The 24,712-nt window shown below is 35.6% G+C and overlaps 1 protein-coding gene across 3 annotated transcripts; it reads left to right on the top strand.

Annotated features, from left to right (window-relative positions):
• The first annotated feature begins 1,195 nt into the window (after window positions 1–1,195).
• LOC132161841 (protein ZINC INDUCED FACILITATOR 1-like) lies at window positions 1,196–23,455 on the top strand. Of its 3 annotated transcripts, XM_059572042.1 has the most exons (17): window positions 1,196–2,282; window positions 2,951–2,991; window positions 4,456–4,516; window positions 4,617–4,719; window positions 4,838–4,940; window positions 6,345–6,398; window positions 6,517–6,579; window positions 9,150–9,199; window positions 9,315–9,390; window positions 14,152–14,370; window positions 14,484–14,571; window positions 16,349–16,434; window positions 16,536–16,643; window positions 19,127–19,171; window positions 19,267–19,355; window positions 22,262–22,305; window positions 23,108–23,455. In XM_059572042.1, exons 1-17 carry the CDS (start codon window positions 2,066–2,068, stop codon window positions 23,209–23,211), a joined length of 1,551 nt encoding a protein of 516 aa, XP_059428025.1. In that variant the 5' UTR covers window positions 1,196–2,065; the 3' UTR covers window positions 23,212–23,455. The 3 variants fall into 3 exon arrangements, with proteins under 3 accessions (XP_059428025.1, XP_059428027.1, XP_059428026.1); XM_059572044.1 differs by lacking the exon at window positions 2,951–2,991; XM_059572043.1 differs by lacking the exons at window positions 1,196–2,282; window positions 2,951–2,991 and adding an exon at window positions 3,627–4,218.
• The last annotated feature ends 1,257 nt before the right edge of the window (window positions 23,456–24,712 follow it).

The following is a 24,712-nucleotide window of genomic DNA, read 5'->3' as shown; positions in this document are numbered from 1 at the left end:
TTGTCATTTATATTTCGCATTATGAAATCTTACATGGTTTACCTTCTCTCCAATATGTGCCACATGGGCTCGTTTGGCAATGAATTTGCCAAAGTCCAAATTTTTTTCAACTCCCCAACATTGTTACCTTTTGTATTACATTAATCACTTTTTATTATTATTCAAATAAAAAATTCACTATAAAACAAAACATTTTTAATTTTCTATACAAAAATTCAAAAATTTTATTTATTTTATATCACATCAATCACTTTCAAATTAAAAAACACCTACCAAGTCTATTCCCAAACAAGCGCCATGATCACTCAAAAGCCATTGACTAGTAGTTAGGGTTAGACACTTTAAATCCTAGACCTTCACTATTTGTCCCTAGCCTACGGTCAACTTGGGCTGCTCAATAAGATGTCTTTGATAAAGAGTTGTGTAAGGAGAAAGGCCAAAAAAAAAAAAAAAAAAAAAAAAATTAAAAATTGATGAGATATGAAGTAAAAAAAATTTTGAATTTACTTTGAATAAAAATTAACCAATTTTTTGTTTTTGTTTTTTTGTTTTGTTTTAAAATTACTTTTTAATGAGAAATTAGAAGAAAATGAGTAATGTTAGGACTATTATATTCCTAAATCTGATTAGATTTTTAAAATTACTATTGAATTTGATAGGATTATTATTGAATTTTGAATTATTAATGATTTTAAAAGCTATACTATATTTGAGAGAAGTAATGCTACAAGTCTTTCTTGCGTCACTTAAAGAATGATGTGGCTCTTAAAATTACCATTGAACTTATGATTGATAATTATTAAATTTTGATCAAATGATAATTTTAAAGTCATTTTATTTTTAGAATGAAACAAGAGTGATATAAGAGAAATTTTTAAAATTACTCATTTGAGAGGACTAAAAAAATTTTAGTGCTTTTAAAGAAAATTGTTCCCAAGCATGCCGCATGAGGTATGGCTAAGGCTTAGGAGAAGCATTATAGCCGGAATTCATCCGAATATAATGCTTTTTCATGGCACATTTTAATTGAGTAATGCTACGGAGCGTAAAGAAATCCGTACCAAATCCGTAATAGATGATGTGTCCTGGTTAACAAACCTTACTAGGGTTATATCAATTTTAGAAAAAGAAGAAAGAAAATTGAATTCCGAAAGGTGCTATGCGTGGATTGAAATTTCATTTCCCACCTTTTCACTTCCCCTCTCCCCACGGACTCTGCTCCCCCATGAACGCTGCCATCCCCCCTCTCCCGGCCAAGCACTGCTGCCCACTGGGAAGCAGTGGCGCCAGCCACCATCCACCACCAACAAGGCCGCCGCCCACCATCCGGTGACTTTCTCCGAAAACACTGCTCTCTCTCTCTCCCCCCTCCGCCAACCACCGATACCGAACCCATCGGCGACGCCCACCCATCACGGCACCGACTTGGACTGCCACCTCCACCCATTTCACCTCCCCCATTTTTCCTAAAATTTTCCCAAGCAAGGCTATCCTTTCATAGTAGATGCACGCGGTTTAGACCAGTGGGAAAAAAAAAAAACACACACCGTGTTATCAAGTCCATGAAATGGGTATAGAATTTTTCCACCCAGAAGAATTTTTCCGGTGGGCAGCAGTGCTTGGACGGGAGAGGGGGATGGCAGCGTTCGAAATGAAATGTCAATCCAGCGTGATTGGATTTGAATTTTTCTTTTCTTTTTTTAAAGTGGATATAACCCTGGTTTGTTAACTAGTATACATCCTACTGGTATACCTCAAAGGGCTGCGGAGCTCATGAATGAAATTCCTTTACTACTCATTACTAGGTTTCCTAGTAAACGACGAAAAGAGGAAATATTTTTTTTTTTTTTTGTTCTTGGCTGGATTTTGTGTTCTCCGATTCGGACAAATGGACGACTCATAATAAAAGAAGAGATACATGTTGCGCCGGAGGAACGCTACTTGTTCATTCTGGGTCCCCGCTACTTGGCGGTAGCCGAGAGGTGGCGCATGCGGCGTGCCATAACCCCACCCACCTAACTTTCTCGTCAATGAAAATGTTTGTTGTCTAGCCACCGTCTCTTCAATGCTCTCAAACTTATCTTTCAATTTCAATGATCCACTCCATTCTAAGTGGGGTGAGATGGCTGAGGCTGAGCTTAGGGAAGGGTTGCTTAAGAAGAATAACAATGATGATTACTATGACAACTGCCCCGGTTGTAAGATTGATCGCCTGAAAGAAGACACACCTGGCCCTCCTTTCAAGCTTCTGCTCTATGTCTTTATCGTGGTCCTCGCCGCAGGTAGGGGTCCCCCGCCCCCCCTCTTTTTTTATGTTCGGTTTGTCAATTTTGGATAATGAAAGATTGGAGTAAAATTAAGTTCTTGTTTCTGTTTGAATTGCCTATTCTTCTCTGCATGCAGCATGTTGGAATCAGACCATTCATTTTCTCATATTATCAAGTTGTTAAAGGGTGTTAAGAAGTTGGAGTAAATTTTCTGTTTTCGTCATTTGTTGGGAAATACTTCTTCGCAAATTTATATTATTATCTTAATGAAGTCAAGATTTAAACAGATAAAATGTATTTGGGTTCCAAGCATATAATGTCTGTATCTTTATCTTCTGTTTGCTTTCCAAGCATATATATAATGTCTTCATTTGCCTTTGAGATCGCATCGCTATTATTTCATTGGACTTTGATATCAATCCATTTATATACACTTCACAGGAGCTTGGTATCAACTTTGCTTGAAAAAAAATCAACAGTTCCTATGGCATAGTGCCGTATGTTTCTATTTAGTTGCAGGAACTTTAATGACATTAGATAATTCTTCCCATAGAGCATGTTGCATTCTTATATGGCCCAATTCATTTTTATATTAAAAAGTATTAGTTCTTTTCCTACACATTTTGTTTTTTACTGAAGAATTGCAACCATTACGTACTCTTTTGTGGTTTTAATTTTTGCAGCTTTGCCCATATCATCTCTGTTCCCTTTCCTATATTTCATGGTAAGTATGTTACTTTGTGAAACTTCTATCTATATTCTAAAAGATTGACCCAAAGGCAAAACAAACAAATCACTACTGTTCATCTTTTTATTGTTTTATTGATAGCTTGAAAATTTTAAAAGTTCCCAAATCACAAATGCTGCAAGTTCAAAGTTTGTTTTTTCAGGGTCAGGGATGAGACTTGTAGTCTTTTTATTTTTTTATTTATTTTTTATTTTTTATAATTTTATAATTTTTTTAATTTTTTTATTAAAGGTTTTCCTTCATACAAGTAAAATACAAGCACCTGGGGGGGGGGGTGTCCAAATGATGATGTTGAAAGGAGTCATCTTTGGGATGAATTGGTTAGTCTTATGAGTTGGTGGGAGTTGCCATGGTGTATTGGGGGAGTTTTCAATGTTGTTCAGTTTCTGTGTGAATGCTCAGGTGATTCTAGACATTCAAGAGCTATGTTGGATATTTCAAAATTTATTTTTGATTAGGGCTTCATGGACATCCTTCTTGTAGGTGGGAATTTTACTTGGTCTAATAATTTAAATGTGTAGTCATGGTTTAGAATTGATAGGTTGCTCCTATCTCCGGTATTGGAAGAACGATTTCAACCGGAGCTTGGATATTCTTATTCCAAATAAAGAAAAATGTGCATGGGTAACCAAACAACCATCTTCTTCTCTAAACCTCACTGGAAGTTTGCTGGTGACATTTAGAAGTTGCCAATGACTACTAGAAAGACAATGACAAAATCAACTGATGATCATAACCACACAAGAATCCGTAGCAACGCCATTGTTTCTGAAATCCCCAAACCACCACTGCAGTCGGATTTGGCCACTAAAGACAGCACTGTGTATCATAGAGAGCGCCAATTACACCACGCAACAGCCTTGGGCAGGAAAAAACTCAAATCCCAGCAGCCACGATTGCGGTTTTTCTAGTTACACTAAAACCGTTGACGACGGAAAATATGGCAGCAATGGCGATGACATCATAACACCAATGACGGTGATCTCGACACCATTGGCCCCCTAACACGGGCATTAAGCCTAGTACTCAATAGTGTTTGAACAGTGCCAAGAACAAAAGGGGTGAGAGAAGAAAGGGAAAAGAGAAGAAGCAGGGAGAAATGGGAAGGATCACAGGGAAAGGGTTAAACCCTAGGCTTTGATACCATGTTGTAGAATTTGCATGGAAGTATTCAGACAGAAAGAGAAGGCTAGCAAATCTAACGTAGCCTCTCTCACCTCTTTATTATTTATATATATTGTAAAATTCAATATAATGACCAAAATACCCCTGTAACAAATCCCTATCACTAACAGATTCTTCTATCTCTTCTAACAAGTCCCTACCAATTAAACAACTTAGAGACAATCAGTATATATTGGCATTTTCTTTTCATTTTTTGTTTTCATTATGTTCTTCTCATTTCTTTATTTTGATCCCTTGCATTTTGACTTTTTGCAGATAAGGGACTTCCATATTGCAGAAAGGGAGGAAGATATTGGCTATTATGCTGGTTATGTGGGTGAGCATAATTTCTATGCATCTATATTTATGGTCTTTTTATTCTTAGGAATATTTTTTGAGGCCCTTATCTCTTATTATATACCTCCCATTCCTTGAAGGATCTGCATTTATGTTTGGAAGAGCTTTGACTTCTGTGCTATGGGGAATGATAGCTGATCGCTATGGTCGAAAGCCTGTAATATTGTTCGGCATGATTATGTTGTTAGTACAGCTCATCATGAGTTTCCTATTTTGTAATTAATACTCATTGATGCAGTTCTGCAAATTTCAGATAGAATTTCTCATTTTAGTCCCTTTGCTTATGGTATGACCGTTTCAGGGTTATTTTCAATACTCTTTTCGGCCTTAGTACAAACTTTTGGATGGCAGTTTCTACAAGGTTTCTTCTTGGAAGTTTGTGTGGTATACTTGGCCCAATGAGGGTATGTCTCTTGCCTTGGGAATGAATGTTTGGGTTCTGTAACAAACAAGAGAAATGCTACAATTCCCAAAATGTTTCTCCAAAATATTGTCCCCAAATGATGTGTGTCACAATCCCATGAAATGGTGACACATTTCCTAAAATAATGGATTACATAGGATTGTGACACATCATTTGGGGCCATATTTTGTTGAAAAAAATTTGGGAAGTGTAGCACTTCTCAACAAACAATAATGATAATAGATTAATAATGATAATAGATTGAAATTTTGTCCATATGTTTTCCTTTTGGGTTTGTAGATTGTTATCCCAAGGTCTTCATTGTTGAAAGGCCTGGAGTGATATGAAATTTTGTTGTGCTTACACATGGTTAGGGAGGGAAGCAATGGTGTTAATATGGAAATGTTTTGACTTAAGAAGGCCAGAAACAGTTTGGTGTCCAAATAAGATAAACTGTCCCGGTGTTAGTTTATATTGTCAAAGGCAAGCTTAAAATGGTGTCAACTTATGTTGTCATGAATGCTAAATCACCATTTGTTCCAAAAGCTTAAGTTGATAGGAAATAGTTGATTTAATCATTTAATTAATATTCTAACACTCCCCCTCACGTGTGAGCTCAAACTTCTCCTTAATAAGTGTGGCCCAACATGGAGAATATGTAATTGAAATGGGAGGTGAATGATGGAAATAAGGTTCGAATTTAAGACATTTGCATTGGTACCAAGTTGGAAGAGAAAAAATGAAGGAAGAATGACAAAATACTCTTATTTTCCTTGATGATCACTCGACGCTATCACATCATGTATATAGAAATTGGTACAATCTAATATGGAAATATAATCAATGAAAAATAAATGGGAATAAAACCAGATCAACCGTGTTGGACGTTTCCTTCTTCAACAATGAAACTCATTACACTTCATGGTGGAAACTAGTTCTTGATATAATACCTATATGATCATCCCTATCATGATATGGCAGACTCAGCATTAACCATGCAGCCTCAAGCAACATCCATCTGCAGTTAAACCTGATCTATACATCATCATCAAGAGCTTGGTTTGGCCTTGCTTTAATATTGTGATCGTGGAATTCTAAGCTGACCTTGCTTTATCCTGAAGTTTGTTTGTGATTTAGGGACAATCTCTTGTCAGTTTGTTGGCTGATGGGTTTTATTACTGCTAACTACCATATTGTCATCTTTTGAAGCCATTCCTAGCTGTTGCTTTGTGTTTAGGCCAAATTTGGGCCATTTGGCCTGTGGTTGCTTTTGCTATCTGGCGCATGTATGAAACAATTAGTGATAATTTTTTCCAGATAGCTGATAAGCAACACCATTGTTATTATTGTGCAATTTGTAAAGTGGATTACATGTAAACATATCAAGTTTTTTGAATGTAACCAGGCATATGCTTCGGAAATTTGCCGTAAAGAATATCAAGCATTGGGAATGTCAATTGTAAGAAAAATTTTCCCTCTTCTTGTAAAGTTTTCAACTATGATGCAAAATAGTGAAGGAAGAAGCTTTTTTTTTTTAAAATTTTTAAAATTTTTATTTTTTATATTTTTTTTATCAGATTAGCACATCATGGGGCATTGGATTAGTCATTGGTCCAGCTGTTGGAGGTTTTCTTGCCCAGGTACTGTTTTCAGTTACTTATTTGTTTATTTATCCAATTTTTTTTAATTGTTCTTATTTGTTTATTTTTTTCTTATGCAAAATATAACTTTAAGGAATGGGTAAATGGTGCCATTATAGTACTGAAAATATATTGGCAACGTTACGACTAACAGTGAGGAATAAGTTCCCTGGGTATGTGTTGCAGCAAGAAACAAAAAATTATGTGCAAACTTGATGGAAAAACAGTATCAAAAGTTGAGGGATTAAATACAAATTTTGGAGTTCCATGTGTTGGACACTCAACCTGGTACAGTTAAGCAGCTATTTGGCATGTTTGGTCCAATTGACGAACCATGGTCAATGATATTATTAGCGATTATTTTCCATTTGTAACAAGATGTCTATTTCATTTCAGTTTAAATCACTGAAAATTGAGGCGAAGTCAATGAGCTGGTGTCCTTCAGCAGACCTCATTTGGTGGTGATGGTAACATGGTTCACTTGGACTAAATTTTTTGTTTTGATAATTAATCAAAATATCATTAAAAGTGTAAGGCGCCTCCATGTACACATGGAGTATGCAAGAGAAGCCACCTAAGTAGTAGGAGCAAAAAGAATAAAAAATCATGATAACTAATCACTAAAGGAGAAATGTAAGTAGCTGTCCAAAGATACAAAATGTTGAAGAAACAAGATTTCAACTCCTCTAAAGTCCTCTCATGATCCTCAAAATACCTATCATTCTGTTCTCTCCAATGACACCACGACAAGCACAAAACCACCATCTTCCAAAAAGCAGCACTCTGAGAGCTACAGGTGGTCCACCACCAAGCAAACAAATCGACTTCTTGTTTAGGCATTCCCAAGACAAGAATCGATTGAAGAAAACATTCTAAATGGCGCAAGCAACCTCACAATGAACAAGAAGGTGGTCCACAGTCTTTCCAATCTCTTTGAACAAAACACACTAATCAACCACAATGATGTGGCGCTTTCGGAGATTGTTTGTTGTAAGAATCTTTCCTAGGGCTGCCGACCACACAAAAAAGGCCACCCTTAGAGGAATTTTAGTCTTCCAAACACTTTTTCAAGGGAAACATAAACTATCATGACAACCCATGACACTGTAGAAGGATTTAACACCAAACAACCATTTTTTGGAAGGGATCCACCACAACCTGTCTTCCCCTTCCCTTATCATTCTTATCAAGGACAACAACTTGTAGAACGAGGCAAAGACATCCACCTCCCAATTGTTAGCCGTTCCAGAAAATTCCGTGTGAGCCTCAACCGGAGCATCCTTTGTGCAAGCATTTCCAAATAAAATTGGGAAAACATCTTTAAGGGTCATATCCACACACCAAAGGTCATACCAGAACCAAACCTTGGAACCATCATCCATTTCAAATTTGGTGTGACTACAGAACTTCCTCCAACCCCTCTTAATATGAAATAATTCGTTTCACTATTGAAGGCAGAAGGCCTAAAATTTGACAAAAGATACAGCCCTAGGCAAGCATAATGGTGAAAATGAATATGTTGCTAAACCCTGATAATTGGTCTATGGCATTTTGGTTACGTTCAATAAGGGCGTTGTACCTCTCATTACAATTTCAGCATTGTTTTTGGGCCTTAATATGATAAAATGTTACTTCCATTTATGGTCTCCTGTTTTCCAGTTAATTAGCACTCTTTATCTTTTCAGGGGATTGTTGTTTTTTCCTTTTATAATGTTTGCTATCATCAATACCAAAAATTAAAAAGCTCAAGAAGTGGGCCATCGATGTATATTATTAAGCTCACACGTACTCCAACATATTAAAGCAATTATTACTTTTGATTTTCTTCTTTGATTGTTTATAATTAATGGTTAGTATTACTGCTTGTTCTTTTATAAAGAGGGCAAATTTGGCCTGCCAAGTGAGATCCAGCCATCCTGTCCCACATTTGGTGGGACGGGGGGTGGACACATGGATCTATATTAGGGATTGGGATAGGTCTCTCCCCTACCCGTTCAATCCTGTTTGACATTTAGTATTTGTTTGTAGTGCAATTTAGTATTTGTTTAATTACATTTAGAAAGAATTATCTTTTAATTGCCTTTTATGTCTTGTGTTTTATACACAAATTTCTACCGATATATTTCTATTGAAAAATATAAAAACATATTATAAAAGGGTATAAATATACATGGTGAGGCAGGGTGGGGACAAGGATTTATTTTGCCTTGCGTGGACATGAGGGATCCCCATAAGTTCTTAACTCAGAGATGGGGAAATTTTGCTTGTTAGGGATTGGGGTGGGAATGGATTCCCCAGCTTTGCTTCTTCGGGTCGCCATCTATCGTTTGACTTTACTTTGAGGGAATTTGACCCACCAATGGATCTTTGAAACCCTTCATAAATCTTGTCTAGTTAAGCATTGCTTCAAACTGAATTGTGGAAAGCAAGCTTTTTGAACTCAGTTTGGACAGTCTCTTCTACCTTGTTTTCTTATGAATGTAGACAAACTTAGTTGTCTTCTTTGATTTATAAAAGGCTTTGTAAGTCAAACTTACTGATCATTTGCGGTTGATTGATTGATATGTTAGCCTGCAGAGAAGTATCCAGACATATTTTCTGAAGAATCTCTGTTTTGGAGGTAAGCAATAGCCTTTCTACTCCATATGCTTAAGCATTACTTTTATGCTTCTCTCAAACAATAGTTTTGGTTCATCCTTTATGTTTAATTAGTAAAGCATAAATTATATTTGTAGGTTTCCGTATTTGTTACCTTGCCTTCTCATATCAATCTTTGCATTGGGAGTATCTGTACTTTGCTGTTGCCTCCCGGTATGTTACGATATCACAAGTTACAGTGCTTTGTCATTTTCTTTCTTTCATAAACATATTGGAGTTCTATATATATATTTTTTCAGCCAATTTGGTCTTACTTTATCTTAATCTATGGTCCTTGTATTGTCTGATACATTCTTGTGTTTATGAAAAGAACCCAACAAAAAAAAAAAAAAAAAAAAAAAAAAAAATCTCATTGAATATCTATCAAGAGTGTGTGGACAAAGGATTATTCATAATAATAATAATAAAAAAGAATGTGGACAAAGGATTGTCTATAGTTTCTCAAAAAATTTGCAGAAAGCAGGTAGCACCATTAAAGTTCAAAAGACTAAAGGCTGGAAACTCATCAGTTGAGGACAATATTCTTATTAGTAATTGCATCTATATACCAAGGTCTGCCAAAGTCTGTTTTGCACTGACTGGGGGATGGATATTATGGATATCCATTTAACATTTGTTTATAACTTCTCCGAAGTTACTAAATAGGCCCATATACTATGCGGCTATTTGACTCTCCCCTTGATGTTATGATCAGAAATCATGAAAAGGTTGGAAGTAATGATTGGGTGTCCATTTGAGGATGTTGGGTTGAAATGCCGGCCAGTGTAACATAAAGGTGCAAATGTTAGGCAACTTGGTTTTCAATTGTTAAACCACCATTTATCTCTGTTGAGAGGTTTGCATGAAGAATGTTTGGGAGAAAGAGGAGGCTCGTGCTTCTTACATAGCCTACCTCAAACATATTATTATATAAAATTAAAGAAATACAATGGAGAGGTTTCGTCATAATCAATACCATATGTTTGCGTAATCCCTTAAATCAAGCAAGCTTTCAATCTTTCATCTTTCCTCTTTTAGCTAGGTGCATCCTCTTGTATACTTCCTATGTAATTAGAGGCGCTTTTACGTCTTTAATGATAATTATTGATTACTTATCAATAAAAGCCTTCGATCTTTCAACAAACCCATTAGGATTTAACTTAATAGTGTTTATGTTAGAATATAAATTAATTGATTAAATTTATAATTTCTTATCAGCATAAGCTTTTCGGATAAGTGGTGATTTAACATGGAATCAGAGCGGAGATCTTGAGTTTGAACCTTGTCTCTGTCATTGGCCTCCCGTTTTAATTAAATATTCCACGTGTTGAAGTTTACCTATTAAGAGGGAGTTTGAGCTCACATGTGAGGGAGTGTTAGAATATAAATTAATTAATTAAATCTACCATTCTCTTAGTTTAAGATTTTGGGATAACTGATGTTTTTCCTGTATACCCATTTGCAATCAGCAGTCTATTTTTGCCGGGTAGTAATGGAACAAACTCCCAAGTTCCATTTTGATGCGAGGCCTCTATTTCCATGGCTTACTTTCAATCAAAGCTAGATAACGTGTTGACCTTACATATTAAGAGGGATTTTGAGCCCACACATGAGGGAGAGTGTTAGAATATAATTTAATTGATTAAATCCATCATATTTTCTTAGTTTAAGCTTTTGGGATAACTGATGATTTAATAGTATTCCCATTTGCAATTAACAGTCAATTTTTTCCGGGTAGTAATGGAACAAACTCTCAAGTCCTATTTTGATTGGAGGACTCTTTCCATTTCCATGGCTTACTTCCGATCAGAGCTAGATAAGGCATCCTTCATTCCTTATCAGGGATAAGGATATCTACAATTCTCATGTGTATTCCAGTATGAGGATAGATCTAGTTCAATTTGGCCGAGCCCTGCCTAGAAGGAATAAAAAAAAGAACAGAGGTTTTGTTTGGTCTGCGTCTAGCCCAAATTGACCGGGTCAACCCATTTCAGCTCGGCCAAAAGTTCTATTTAGACTTGACACTCTTTCGGGTCAAACCGGGTTTTATCAGGTCAACTTGATACCCATTCGATTAATGAGATAGCATGCAGCGAGAACAACATCACTCCAAAATTGTTTTGGAACATGAGCAACATCAACAGATGAAGTCTAATGGATAATGTCTTTGTCAGACAGATAGGATGCAGAATAGCTAGATGTATATTCTTTGGCATTATCAAAACGTAAGATACGTATTTTCTAATCAAATTGAGTCTTAATTGTATTACGAAAAATTTGAAAAATAGAAAATAACACGGAGCGATTTTTCATGAAAAATAACCATGTAATACGAGAAAAATCATCTACGAAGTTCACAAAATAGTGAAATTTATTTGACGCTACATTAATTGGACCCCATACAGCAAAATGAACTAACTCAAAAGGACTCAAAATCTTACTAACAACTCTTGACGGAAAAGAGACACGATGATGCTTTCTAAGCTGATAAGCTTTGTAATGCAAGGACAACTCATGATGAAGACTAGGAATTTGATGCTTCAAAGTAGAAAGTGAAAGATGACCAAGACGAAAATGGCATTGAAGACCAAAGACAGACGATTACAAAGCTCGAGATGGAAAGAGAGGCGCAAGATCTAGAGAATATAATCCACTAGCTTCATGCTCCATACCAATCATCATCTTCGTCTCGAGATCCTGAAAAATGCACAATGATGGATTAAAATTAACAGAACAATTAAGAGCTTTGGTAATTTTCCTAATGGATAACAAGTTAAAAGGAAAACCAGGAACATGTATTATTAGACAACAACTCGAGATCAGGACTAAGATGGGGTAGTGCTGGAGCTGGCAACTTTGGTGAGGGAACGAATGGCTAGGGTGAAACTTTGAGGTGAATCAACATCATGGTAATTAGAGAACAATAGAGGATAAAAGACGATGATAACAATAGAGGCAATCAGCGAGCACAACACAATTTAATGGAAACACAACCTGCCACCGAAACAATCAACCACCAGAACAATGTCCAGCCACCATAGACACCATTGAACACCACAATGCTGATCAACACAAACACACACCCTGAGCGATTTTCTATACAGGACAAAACTCATACAACAACAGCCACAATACTGGTTCTGTTGTTTACCCCTAAACTATCGACGATGACAGAGCCGATGGCAGTGATGACAACGACATAACACCACTAATGATGGTGATATTGGCACCATCTACCTTCAATCATGGGCATAAAGCCCAATGTCTTAGTAGTTTGAGATCAATAGCACAAGAGGGAGCAGGAAAACAAAACAAAGGGAAGAGGGAAGGAGTCAAACCCTAGGGTTTGATACCATGTTGTAAGGTTTGCATGAGAAGCACAAGGAGAAAAAAGAGGCTAGAAAAGCTTGCGTAGCGTCTCTCACACCTGTATTATGTTTTGGATTGCAAATATAGTAAAATGACCAAACGACCCCTTAACAAATTCCTCTCACTAACATATTCTTTTAACCCTAACAAACTCTTCGAACCGGAGGCTTCTTTTAGCATCAACCAAATAGCCAGCATACAGCATAATGTTGCTGGCAGCACAGATGGTAAAGATTGAACATGTTGCTATAGACCAAAATGTCACAAAGTGAAGGATCACAAAGGCCTTTCCTGTCTTAAGGAATTAAAAGCAGACTTATGTCGAGAAATGCATGTATAGAGGACATGCGATCAACCTTTATGCTAGAAAACATTGAAGTTTACCTAAATATGTAATTTTGTAATTGAAGTGAAGAGTTACAAAATATTTACTCTATGAGATTTTAAAATTTATTACAATGGTGACTTTGATTCGTGGGGTCTAAGTGCCATCATGTAGTTCTAGCTATTTATTAAGAATGAAACTTGTTGACTAGTGTGATTGAATATTTGACTTTTATACTAAATTAGATGAGATTATTGTCTACGTCTAACAGTAGATGCTTAGCCGCTTTAATTTTGATTAATGCCATTCGATTTTATTGTACAATGTTTTGCACTTATAGTGAATACAATTTAAGCATTTCTTATCCCTTAGATATTCCCTTTGTTATTTTAAGGGAAAAATACATTTAGTCCCCTCAATCTACCCCTCCTTTGGCACTTAAACCACCACACTTTAAAAAGTGACACTTGACTCATTCCAACTACTAGATGGGTTGGAAGTTCACTCTTCATTAGCATTTGGCATTAAAATGGACTGAAAAATGCTGTGTGATTTGCACGTGAATTGTTTTACTTGAATTATCCACTTACCCCTAAAAATTATTTTAAAAATAAAAACTAAAAAGAAACTTGAAGGGGTGGCCGAACACCCCCGCCATCTCTGAACTGGTCAGGAGGGTGGTTCGGTTACCCTTTATTGAGAGGTTTGCATGAAGAATACTACAGAGAAAGTGGAGGCTAGTGCAACTTACGTAGCCTACCTCAGACATATTATTATATAAACTTTGAGAAATATGATAATGACCAAAATACTCCTAAACCCTTATACATTCTTCTAACATCCTTCTTCTTTTTTTTTTTTTTTTTCAATTGTTTCTAATTTTTATATATTTTAGGGGCAATTTTGGTAGTTCAAATAAAAAAATTCATGTGCATGTCACGTGCGACATTTTTTCGTTTATTTTAACACCATATGCTAATGGAAGGTGTAACTTGTAATGGTGTGGTAGTTGGAGGGATTCAAGTATCACTTTTTGAAGTTTGGTGGTCTAAGCAAAGTAAGGGGTGATAGTTTGAGGGAACTACGTGTATTTTCCCCTACTTCAATTATTAATATTGAAGTGTAAAGTATGATTTAGCATATTAATAATATACTATCTTCAGTATAATTTTTTTGCATTTATAATATTGTGGCTTACAATGATTAAAACTTTAAAGTCTAAAAATTTCTGGATGGGGCAGGAAACGATGCATATGCATACTAAAAATAAAAGAGAGCTTGAGGACTCACGTGATCAACGAGCATCCACCACTTATGGGCCTGATGAGGAAGGAAGCATGCAAAAAAAGTCTGAGGAGAAGTATCCAGCTTCTCAACAGAGCCTTCTGAAAAATTGGCCATTGATGTCATCTATCATTGTCTACTGTGTTTTCCAGCTTCATGATATGGCTTATACAGAGGTAAATTCTCTTCTTGAATTCAATTGTAAATGTTTTTTTTTTGGATAAGGAAATTATGAGTCTTTTTAGTAATAACTAGAACGGTTTTAATATTTATCCGTCCTGGTCTTCAGATTTTTTCATTGTGGGCTGTTAGTCCCAGGAAATATGGGGGATTGAACTATACGACTACAGATGTTGGTGAAGTTCTTTCTATTACAGGTAATATGGCTAGATGGTATGTTACCATCAAGTGAACTATTCTATTTAGTGTTTGATCTCTTTTCTTAGCAGTCTAGTAGTTTGTCTCCTCGTACTCTGAACTTCTTGTTTTTTCAGGATAAACTTGAACTGTTTTGATCTCATCACTGTTACTACCCCAAGGGGTTGGCCCAAGTGGTGGAGGCCTTGGTCTTGAGCTATCATCCCCTTCAAGGTCCAAGGTTCAATACTTCATGGGTGCAAACAATCATTTGGGGCCACACCTCTGGTGAAATGCTAGCGATTTAACCAGTTCTGTGTAGGAAAACTTCTGAGAGTGCGATGCACGGGACCGGGGTTTACTCTCCAGGGGTGGGTCCAAAGGGCTTTGCCTTGGAGAGGTTCCCCGACATCAAAAAGAAAAAAAAAAAATTTTATTTTCTGTTTTCTTGGCACTTGTTCTTTTCTAATTAATATAGGAAAATCGACGTAAGGGAAGAGTGATGCCTATAATTTTATCTGGGAAAATGTAAGAAAATTAATAAAACAATAGAAAGGAGATCTTATGCAACTTTAAGTAGTTGATACAATTAACCTTTAAGGAGGGGACTGTAAAAAGATCACAAAGATACTGTTGTGCATGGAAAGAAAAAATTGAAAGAGGAGGCTTATGTTTGTACTTTGCCTCTCATCTCATAATCTATATACATTGTAATATTCAATACTGTTAAGAGGTTTGCAGGAAAAAGGTTAGAGAGGAAGAGGAGTCTCGTACGTTGTAATGTAGTCTCTGTCAAACATATTATTATATAAGTTTAAAGAAGTATAACAATGACTAAACTACCCTCAAACCCTAATACATTCTTCTAACACTCCCCCTCAAGCTGGAGCATATATATCATATAAACCTAACTTGGAACAAATAAACTCTAATCGGTTACGACATAAATATTTTGTAAATATATTAGCTAACTGGTCTCCAGGCTTCACGAATGTTGTAAAATTTGTCTCGGACATAATGACAATTAACCTCAATATGTTTAATCATTTCATGAAAAACTGGGTTAGATGCATTATGTATAGCAGCCTGGTTATCACAAGATAATATCATACAATTATTATAGAAATTCCTAATAATAAAGAGATTGCAATTAATGTGATAATATTACAAAATATGACAATAATGTAGAAAATATTATGAGGATCCTATCACCCATCACATTCTGATCTCAACCATGGGTTCGTTTGCCACGCTGACATTAGCATTCGTATGGATCATATCAGCTACTGTATGTTGCTGATAAAACTTATTAAGCCTAGATTCTTGCTTTGATACAAGGTGAAGAATATGAACGGAAAAATAAAAAGAGAGAGAGAGAATGAAAGAGAGAGAAAGTGGTTGTCAGAAAGACAGAATCCAAAATTAGAGTTCCTACTCTATCACTGTATTATTTATATTAGACTTGAAATTATCACATTAAAGCTCTCAATAGTAAAAATATTAAAAAAATACGTCACATCAACAAAACCTTCCTCCTTTCTCAGAGTGTTCCAATCTGTTATCATTTTGAGTCAATGACCATATACTAATAAGCCAATCATATGGCTCTTAACATAAAAATAACCGAAGTAACATCTACTGCAAAGACAGTGCAAGAGATGATGTTTTTCATCTGAACTTTATCTAGTAATGTGCAAACTAACATTCAAATGCATTTCTCATCATAGCATAGTTTTCATATGAAGGGTATTACTCATTGGATATTTAATGGTTACCTTCTATTTTCTAAACTACCAGGCTTTGGTCTATTATTCTTTCAACTATTTGTATACCCCGTGGTGGAGAGGATATTTGGGCCCATCATGGTATCTCGCATTGGAGCTGTATGTCTTTTAACAAAATTTCTTTTATATATCATTGTTTTTTGTCTTTTCATGATGATATAAATTTTGCTCTTATTATTACCTATTGATTTCCTATGAAGGTCTTGACCATACCATTGCTGTCAAGTTACCCTTTCATATCTATGCTTTCTGGCCTCAGCCTCACACTACTGGTTGACTGTGCATCGATATTGAAGAATGTGCTCGCTGTAAGTGCAAGCTCAAACTAGAAAATGTACTTCTGGTATCACCACACACTCAAAAGGAGAAACTTATCTTTTAATTTTCCCTGCCCTGTACTATACTTTTGGTATACCATTATTAAATACTATAGAAGGTAGGACTGCATCCAAGCCATTCCTCCCAAGAACCCATTGATTAGGTCCAGCATTAAGTAATGACCACTTTTTTGTTAGTATATTGTTGTGGGGATGCTTGTCGTTGCTGGCTTTCTTGGCGGCCATATCCATTCTTATGAGTCTTCAATGTCATAACACTTTGAATTTTTTCAAGAGAGAGATCAAGACCATGTTCTTTTTGTTCTATTCATATCAAGTGCATACCTTTTATTGAGCTTATGTGGCATACAGTTTTTGTGATAAATGGTTATATGCTTAGGTATATGTTGAGTCTCTAAGACTTCATTTGTCTATCTTCCAAGGATGATGTCAATAGTTATTTTGACTGGAAGTTTCGGATCATATTATTCTTTGATTTCCCCATCATTTTTTCATTTAACTTTTTTCCTCATCCCAAAATAGATAAATTTTTTGGATAAGTAAGAACTGGATAAATTAAACGATTTGGACATAACATATATATTTTTGATGCGACATCAATAGCATGGCCAGAGGAGTTCTCTTTAGAGGCTTAAGACTACAGTACTTGCTTTGACCAAACATGAGTTTTTTGGTACAAAAATAAGTGTCCGTTGTATATAATAGTATTTTACTTGGTGTAGAAAAAGTTGCCTGGTGAGATTCTTTTTCTTTCTTTTCTCTTCTTCACCTTCCTCTTCTCTTTGTCTTCATTCAAGCCATTGTTAAATGTAGTATGCATAGCTTCCAAGGTTATTGATTACGCTATTTTGAACCCAAATCCAAAAGCCCTTTAAAACCCTAGACCTGCAATATTTTCTCTTAACCATTAGCCATTGTTAAGGTTAGGGTAAGTAACCCCGCTAGCTTTCACGGTACAATTAGAGGATACACTTTATTACGAGAATGCCAACTCACATTCCCATCATATAAGTCCAACTTTGAACAAACAAGTTTCAATCGATTATGATCCAAAGATTCTGTGAATGCCTCTTTAAATTGATCTTCAGACTTTACATGTGTGAGAGAAATATCTCCGCTTAGTATCTTTCTTAAATAAAATGACAGTCAACCTCAAAATATTAGGTTCTTTCATAAAATATAGGATTGGAGGTGATATAGAGAGCATCTTGATTACCACAAAATAATTGGAGAGGTGTAAGCCATTGCCCTGTATTCCTGGCTTCTAAACTAAATCGCCCTACCACAGTCTGTTTCTTACTCTTCCATGTAACTAGATTCCCTCAAAAAGATACAATACCCAATAGTAGATCTCTAATTTGAAGGAGAACTTGCCTAATCAGCATTAGTGAAGCCTTCCACTCTGAGATGCCTATTCAGCAAGGATACAGAATTAGTAGGATGAAGAACACCTTTCCCAAGGATAGGCCAAGAAGTACCATCAGCTAAAAAAATTTGGTATTCAACAGGAATCAAATAAAAAGAGAGAGATACTGTACGAGATATATGTTTGTTAGAGCCAGAGTCAATGACCCAAGACAGGGATCAATTGACCACACGTGCAACCTAACCTGAATCAGTTAATGTGGCAGTGGAAGAAGAAGGAAGTGTAGTGTGCAGGGGCTGAGCAAGCTTGCTAAAATGAGTGGTGAGTGCATCATGGGAATCAGAACCAAACGGTACATGTACAGAAGAAGTAAAAGTAGGTTGTGACTGATAGTTCCTCTCAATGTCGCTTCTATTGCTCCAAATTAGTAGTAAAGGGACGATACTGCAGTAATTAATCCCACAAATTTTTAGAGAACTATAGTACTCAGACAATGGTCACCCAAACTGCGTTGTAATGAAAAGCTTCTCATATATCTCATATACCCAAGAAACATTACTCTGATGCGAAAAAGATTCTGCAATAGATTCCCAAATCTTTTTAGAAGAATCACAAAATTCAACTGTGGTAGCAATGCGGGGTTCCATACTATGCCACAACCATCCTATAACAGTAGAATCCGCACTCATTGAATCCTCATAAATTGGATCTCCCTTATCAGGTGGTTTATTTGTCAAATATTCAATTTTATTTTCCCACAAAGGAAGATTTTCACAGCATATGTCCAAGCTAGATAATTTAGACCTTTCAGTTTTTTCGAAGTAATTGATTTAGGCATAGCATGTGTCCATGCTTCAGATCGTGTGATGCCTTCTATGATTGGATTTTGGATGCTTTGATACCAAGTTGGATTGTATGTTCTAGTCCCTTAACCATAGCATATATTTATATTAGGATAAATATAACATAATTACAAGAATACCCTTAAGCTATAAGAATAAAAAGCTAATATAAAAATATAAAATATAAAAACTCTAGCATCTATTATAGATTTTAACGTGGCTCTTACATTTTCAAATATAATCAGGTATCCATCACTACAGGATTGTTCCTTTTGCAGAACAGAGCGGTGGTAATATTACTTTTCCATTATCTTATTTCGTATCTTGAGATACATGAATTGGTAAATTCATTGTTGATTTGATGCTTCTTTGACACTTATGATAGAGCCAAAAGCAAAGAGGAGCAGCAAATGGCATATCAATGTCTGCTATGTCTTTCTCTAAAGCAGTTGGTCCAGCTGGTGGAGGTTCACTGTAAGTATTATCTTAAAAGAATCAATTGTTCATTCACTATTTAATTTGAGGCTCTTATTGGTCTATATGAATTTATTTTGGTTCTGGAAAATGTAACATATGTCTATTTTAGGGTGGGGGGAGTTGGCTGTGTTTAGTTTTTTTTTTTTTGATAAGTAATAACTAATTTTATTGAAAGTGTAAAGGCGCCCCAAAGTACACTGGGAGTATACAATAGGATCACCTAATTAGAAAGAGAAAAGCGAACAAGAAGCAATTTTAGTTGTAGTAAGTCATATTTAATTAATTGCTTTAAAATTTCAATTTCACTCAAATGAAAATAAAACGAAAGAAGAATGTACATAAAATTAGGCCAATTCCATGTTTCTAATGGATAAGCCTAAAGTTCAAACACATGCAATTCAGAATAAAAAATTTGCAGAGTGGATTCATGTGGGAATTTAGGACTATTTAATTGAATCATTTGGCACAAGTTGGAGTTAGGAAATTCCAAAACAAAAAAGGGGGAAGATAAAACCAATTTTCTTAGTAGAATCTTGGTCAAATGATGGAAAGATATGTAAGAATGTGTATGAAAAATAAACAGCTTTGTCTGCTAATTTCCATAGCCACTTCTTAAGGACAAAAATAGATTAAATAAATTTCTTGATTTTACCGTTTCCCTGAATTATGAAAACCAACTAAATATAATTAATAAAGTTTTGCTTTTTGGTTAGAATTTAAACAAATTTTAAGAGACTCGTTTAAATGAAACATAAGCAATGGCGAAATCTTTATTGGATGTAGATAACAATTTTTATAGACAACTGATACTTATGTTTATCTTAATGTCTTTGGTCACTTCAAGTTAATTTTAGTACTAAATTTTACCCTATCTACTGGGCAAGGTTGTCTAAACTGTGAATTTTTTGCTTAACACATTATGATCTTCATAGATAGCAAATTGCCACCCCCATCCCCTCCACCGCCCCCCCTTGATTATTGTTTAATATATTTGATAGTCATTAGAATTCTATCACAGAGATTATGAGTATTGAGTATAAATTATTAGATGTTGCCATTTTTGGATTTTCTTGTAATGTGTTGGAACCAACCTGAACAAGGGGTTTGTTGTACAAATTATATTAACTCGCAAGTGCACGAATCGATTGTAGTTAATGGATTGCAAGTGCAAGGTTGATCCCACAGAGAATTATATTCTTGAAAACAAATTTATGTCTAAATCAATTGAACCCTAACCTAGTTCCAAATTTTTTAGAGATTATAGTTTGAATGAAAAATCAAAAGCAAAAGCAATTTAAAGTAATTGTAATCTAATGACGAAGCACTAGGGTTTCGGAATCCGCACTCACAAATTCATAGCACATAGTTCTATGATCTATAATCTTTCCCAAAGTTCTCACATGTAAATCTTAGGTTTGTTTTACTATTGCTTCAAAGAATTAATCAAAACATCCCATGTATCCATTCATAACCCAAATTACAAAAGAAATCCAATATTTAATTAAATCATTAACTGTATCCATAAATCACAAGAAAATATCCAATTTTTATCAAAACATCAATTGTATCCAAAGAATAAATCACAGGGGAAATCCAATTTTTAATGAAGAAAACCAAGCAATCAATTGCATTGAATAATCTTAAATCATCAAGTGTATCCTTGAATCACAAAAGATATTCAAGAATTATTCACTCCAATTGATTAGAAGTAAAACAAAAGGGAAATTAAATCATTAAAATGCGAAACACTACTTACATGGAACAAAGTGCTAATCATAAGGGAATCTTCATCTTCAACCTTAGTTGAAGGTTTAGCCTCTCATGGTATTGAAAGACAAAACAAGATTGATTGAATTTATAATGGAAAATTGAGTACTTACAAATATGGAATCACAAAGTTGAGATTTAAAAGCTAGGAAACCCTAAAATTCTCTTTACTCGCTGCCAGATTGGACAAGTGCGCTCGAGCGTACTCGAGCATCAATTCCTCTTTGCGGCGCAAGCATGCGCTCGATGGGCTATGGACTGGGCGCGTATGCGCTCGATCGTGGGGCGCTAGGCTCGAGCGCAGGTGCGCTTGAGCGTAGTATTCTGTGCTTGATTGTAGATTTGTTGGTAGCTTCTCCCAAGTGTGCAACTTTCACATAAATCCTACTATTTTCTCATAGTAACCTACAAAACATTAAAGACACAAAACTAACCCAGAACATTAGATAATAACACAGCTAAAGGATTAACAAAAGTAAATTAAGAAGTCTCAATATGCAATATTTGGCACACATCAAGGTTGTAGGAAGGCTGGCCAAGTACAGAATTTTGGAAGTCTTAGAAGAACATTTCTTGGAGTACAATTATTGGGGTTGGTCACTTAAAGTGATATGTGATATGTGAATGTTGGCCCAGAATTCTGCAATGGTGCTGCCAGTTTGGTCTTAGGGTTTACTCGATGCCTGTGGTTGGAAGGGGATGGAATTGTCAGCACCGTAACAGTTGGGATGTCGTTGCCAACCTTCTCGTATGTGCAGCTGTTGCCATTGGTGTCGTAGTGGTGGATAGTAGAACCATATTATGGCTGCTGTCGTAGTGGTTCTACTTTGACAAATATATTGATTCAGGGATATTGGGCGTCACCTATGGTGGATCTTTCCCACTGTCGATCCAAAGGTTGAGGAGAGGAGTCATGTCCATGTGAATGCTTCATGTGAAAAAGTAGGACAAAACCCAATCAGGAGGTTGTGTGCACATATGTTTGCACTTCTACGTACTTTCTAGTACTTTCTAAGTATCTTAGAAGTGAATTTCCCTCTGCGTTAATGCCCATGTAATGTTAATGATATTCTCGCGTGAAAATTGTTCAAAATTTTTTCCTTTTCAATTATTAATGAGTTACCATATATATGCAGATTTTCTTGGGCACAGAAGCGTCAGAATGCGTCTTTTCTTCCAGGTACAGAGCTCTACTTAAGCGTCATTCCTATTCTTTGTTAATAAGAACCAAATTAAGAATTTTGTCATGATATCATACTATCCTATTGATGAAGGATAAGAAGAAAGAATTCTTATTATTTCTCAGTACCTCAATAATACATCTATACTTGTTTATATAGAGAAGCAACACCACTAATATGCAATCACAATAAATGAGAACATGTATAGAAAGGAAATCAAATCACATTCGTTGCATATCTTCAACACTTCCCCTCAAGTTGAGGCAAAGATATCTCGCATGCCTAGCTTGCACAAGGTTGAATAAAGAACATTATTCGACACTTCTTTAAAATATCCGCAAGTTACTCCCTTGTCTTCACATAAGGTATACAAATTAACCCTGCACGCAATTTTTCCTTGATAAAATGTCGATCAATTTCAATTTCCTTCATAAGACACTGTCGGTGTTGCCAGCACAGCTCCAGCTAAGAGTATGGTTTAATGTAGCTTTAGCGTTCCAAATCAGATTATGCCATTTCACCAAAAGTAACCTCCTCCTCTTCCTCCAAACCATGAATTTTCACTCACTATTCAGATTTTTTTGATAACCATTGAATTGCTGTTGCTACTTCCTGTACATTGGAATTATCGAATCAAGTGACATTAAAGCCTTAAGTGGTTATTAAAGGCCCCTGCTGAAGTATTATATCTTCTCCATTTCAGATTTTTTGTTTTTGTTTTCTCTGTTATTATATTTTCAATAACTTATCTTAGTTAACTTAGGCCTCTTATCTGAGTCCAATTGTTATTTTGAGATGCAGGTGGTCATATGGTTTTCTTCATTCTGAACTTGATTGAGGCGATTGGACTGCTGATGACTTTCAAACCTTTTCTAGTTGAACCAGCTGGGGACAGCATTTCATAGCTCAATCCTAGAGGTTGACTAGATATTGAAATTCCATCCTTAGAAGAATGTTTCAAGAAATTTGTTCCAATCATTTCAATGTTGCTAGTAGATGGGGTAAGCTATAAATAATGGGATACTCACATCTCTCTCTCTCTCTCTCTCTGATCCAAACCATAGCCATTCCACGGTCAAAGCGACGCATCATTTATGTAATTTCAAAAATATATTCATTCTATTATATTTTGATTACATTTTATTTCGATTTTTATGTGTTGTGAATATAAAAGTCTTTGGCATGTTGGCTATAATTAGTTTATAGCCAAAATGCCACTTGTCACAGTCTTACCCACGCTTGGATTTAGTTTCTTCTTTTATATTTAGAAGATAAAGACCTCGAAACTGAATTTGTGTACCATGAACCGCATATTTTCATGATACGCCTCACAATGCCTTGCAATGTTCTTTTCTTTTAAATATTATTATTTTTAGCTCTCCCCTCTAATTGAATGTTCCATTTATTTTTGTTGCATTTTCTTTCTTTCAACTTTTGCGGTGCAATTGCGGGCTAGGAGGTTGGATAGAGGAATTAAGATCCTTTTCAGTCCGTTAGTTATATTGAAGGGTATTTTTGTCTCTTTAAAAAGTGAAAAGACAAAAATACTCCTCCAATATAACTAACTGGATATTATCCAGTTCAAATGAATTGGAGAAGATTCTGTTCTTGGATAGAAACAAGAGTCAAGAAACTAATTTTTATTTATTTATTTATTTATTATTATTGTTATTATTATTTCCATTGATAAAATCAGTTACACAGGAACATTAAGTTCTTGTAACGCAATATCACAAATACACTCTGCAATAGAATTAATCCAGGTTCTATCTACAATGTTCCTAGTAGCCAGTTTAGCGAGAGAATGGGCAACTCCATTAGCATCCCTACGAACATGATCTGCTTGCCAACTAGACACCTCCTTTTGGACCATCCTCATATCATCAACGATGTGGCCAAAATGAACTCCTATCTGGGTTCTCTCCTGTAATTAGGGGTGGGCAAATTAACCGTTACCATTTAACCGGCCGTCTACCGGCTTCGACCGAGCCGATATAAACCGTAGTCGATATGCCGATATCCTTATCGGTTAAAAAAAGTATACCGGAATTCGGTCCGGTCCGGTTAAGCGGTTCTTATCGGTTAACAGATTTAACCGATAAGAAACCGGAAATTTTTTTTTTTTTTTTTTTTAATTCTAGTCCCAAAACGGCGCCGTTTAGTCTTTTAGAGAGGTTTCCAAATTCCCACAAGTGACACAGGTTTCCGAATTTGTGTAATGGTGTTGCCCATGACTTATTTTCCTTTTGCTAAGTGACTTTAATTAGTTAATACTTTGTTTATTATTCATTAATGAATTTTATTTTAATTTGGGTTTGGGTAGGTTTAATGTTTTTTTTTAAGTGATGGCATTTGATGGGATTTCTTTGCCTTTGGTAAAAGCATTTTTCATTAACTAGTTTTGCT

This window comes from Corylus avellana, chromosome ca9 (assembly GCF_901000735.1).
Source record: "Corylus avellana chromosome ca9, CavTom2PMs-1.0".
Lineage (NCBI taxonomy): Eukaryota > Viridiplantae > Streptophyta > Magnoliopsida > Fagales > Betulaceae > Corylus > Corylus avellana.
This window is presented reverse-complemented; position numbering and strand designations above follow the sequence as displayed.

What these genes read in the sequence shown, in the direction of transcription:
- LOC132161841 (XM_059572042.1), top strand. Translation starts at nt 2,066, where the DNA reads ATGCTCTCAAACTTATCTTTCAATTTCAATGATCCACTCCATTCTAAG. An exon ending in TATCGTGGTCCTCGCCGCAG is followed by an intron (nt 2,283 to 2,950) that starts GTAGGGGTCCCC and finishes TAATTTTTGCAG; the next exon opens with CTTTGCCCATATCATCTCTG. An exon ending in GAATGCGTCTTTTCTTCCAG is followed by an intron (nt 22,306 to 23,107) that starts GTACAGAGCTCT and finishes TTTGAGATGCAG; the next exon opens with GTGGTCATATGGTTTTCTTC.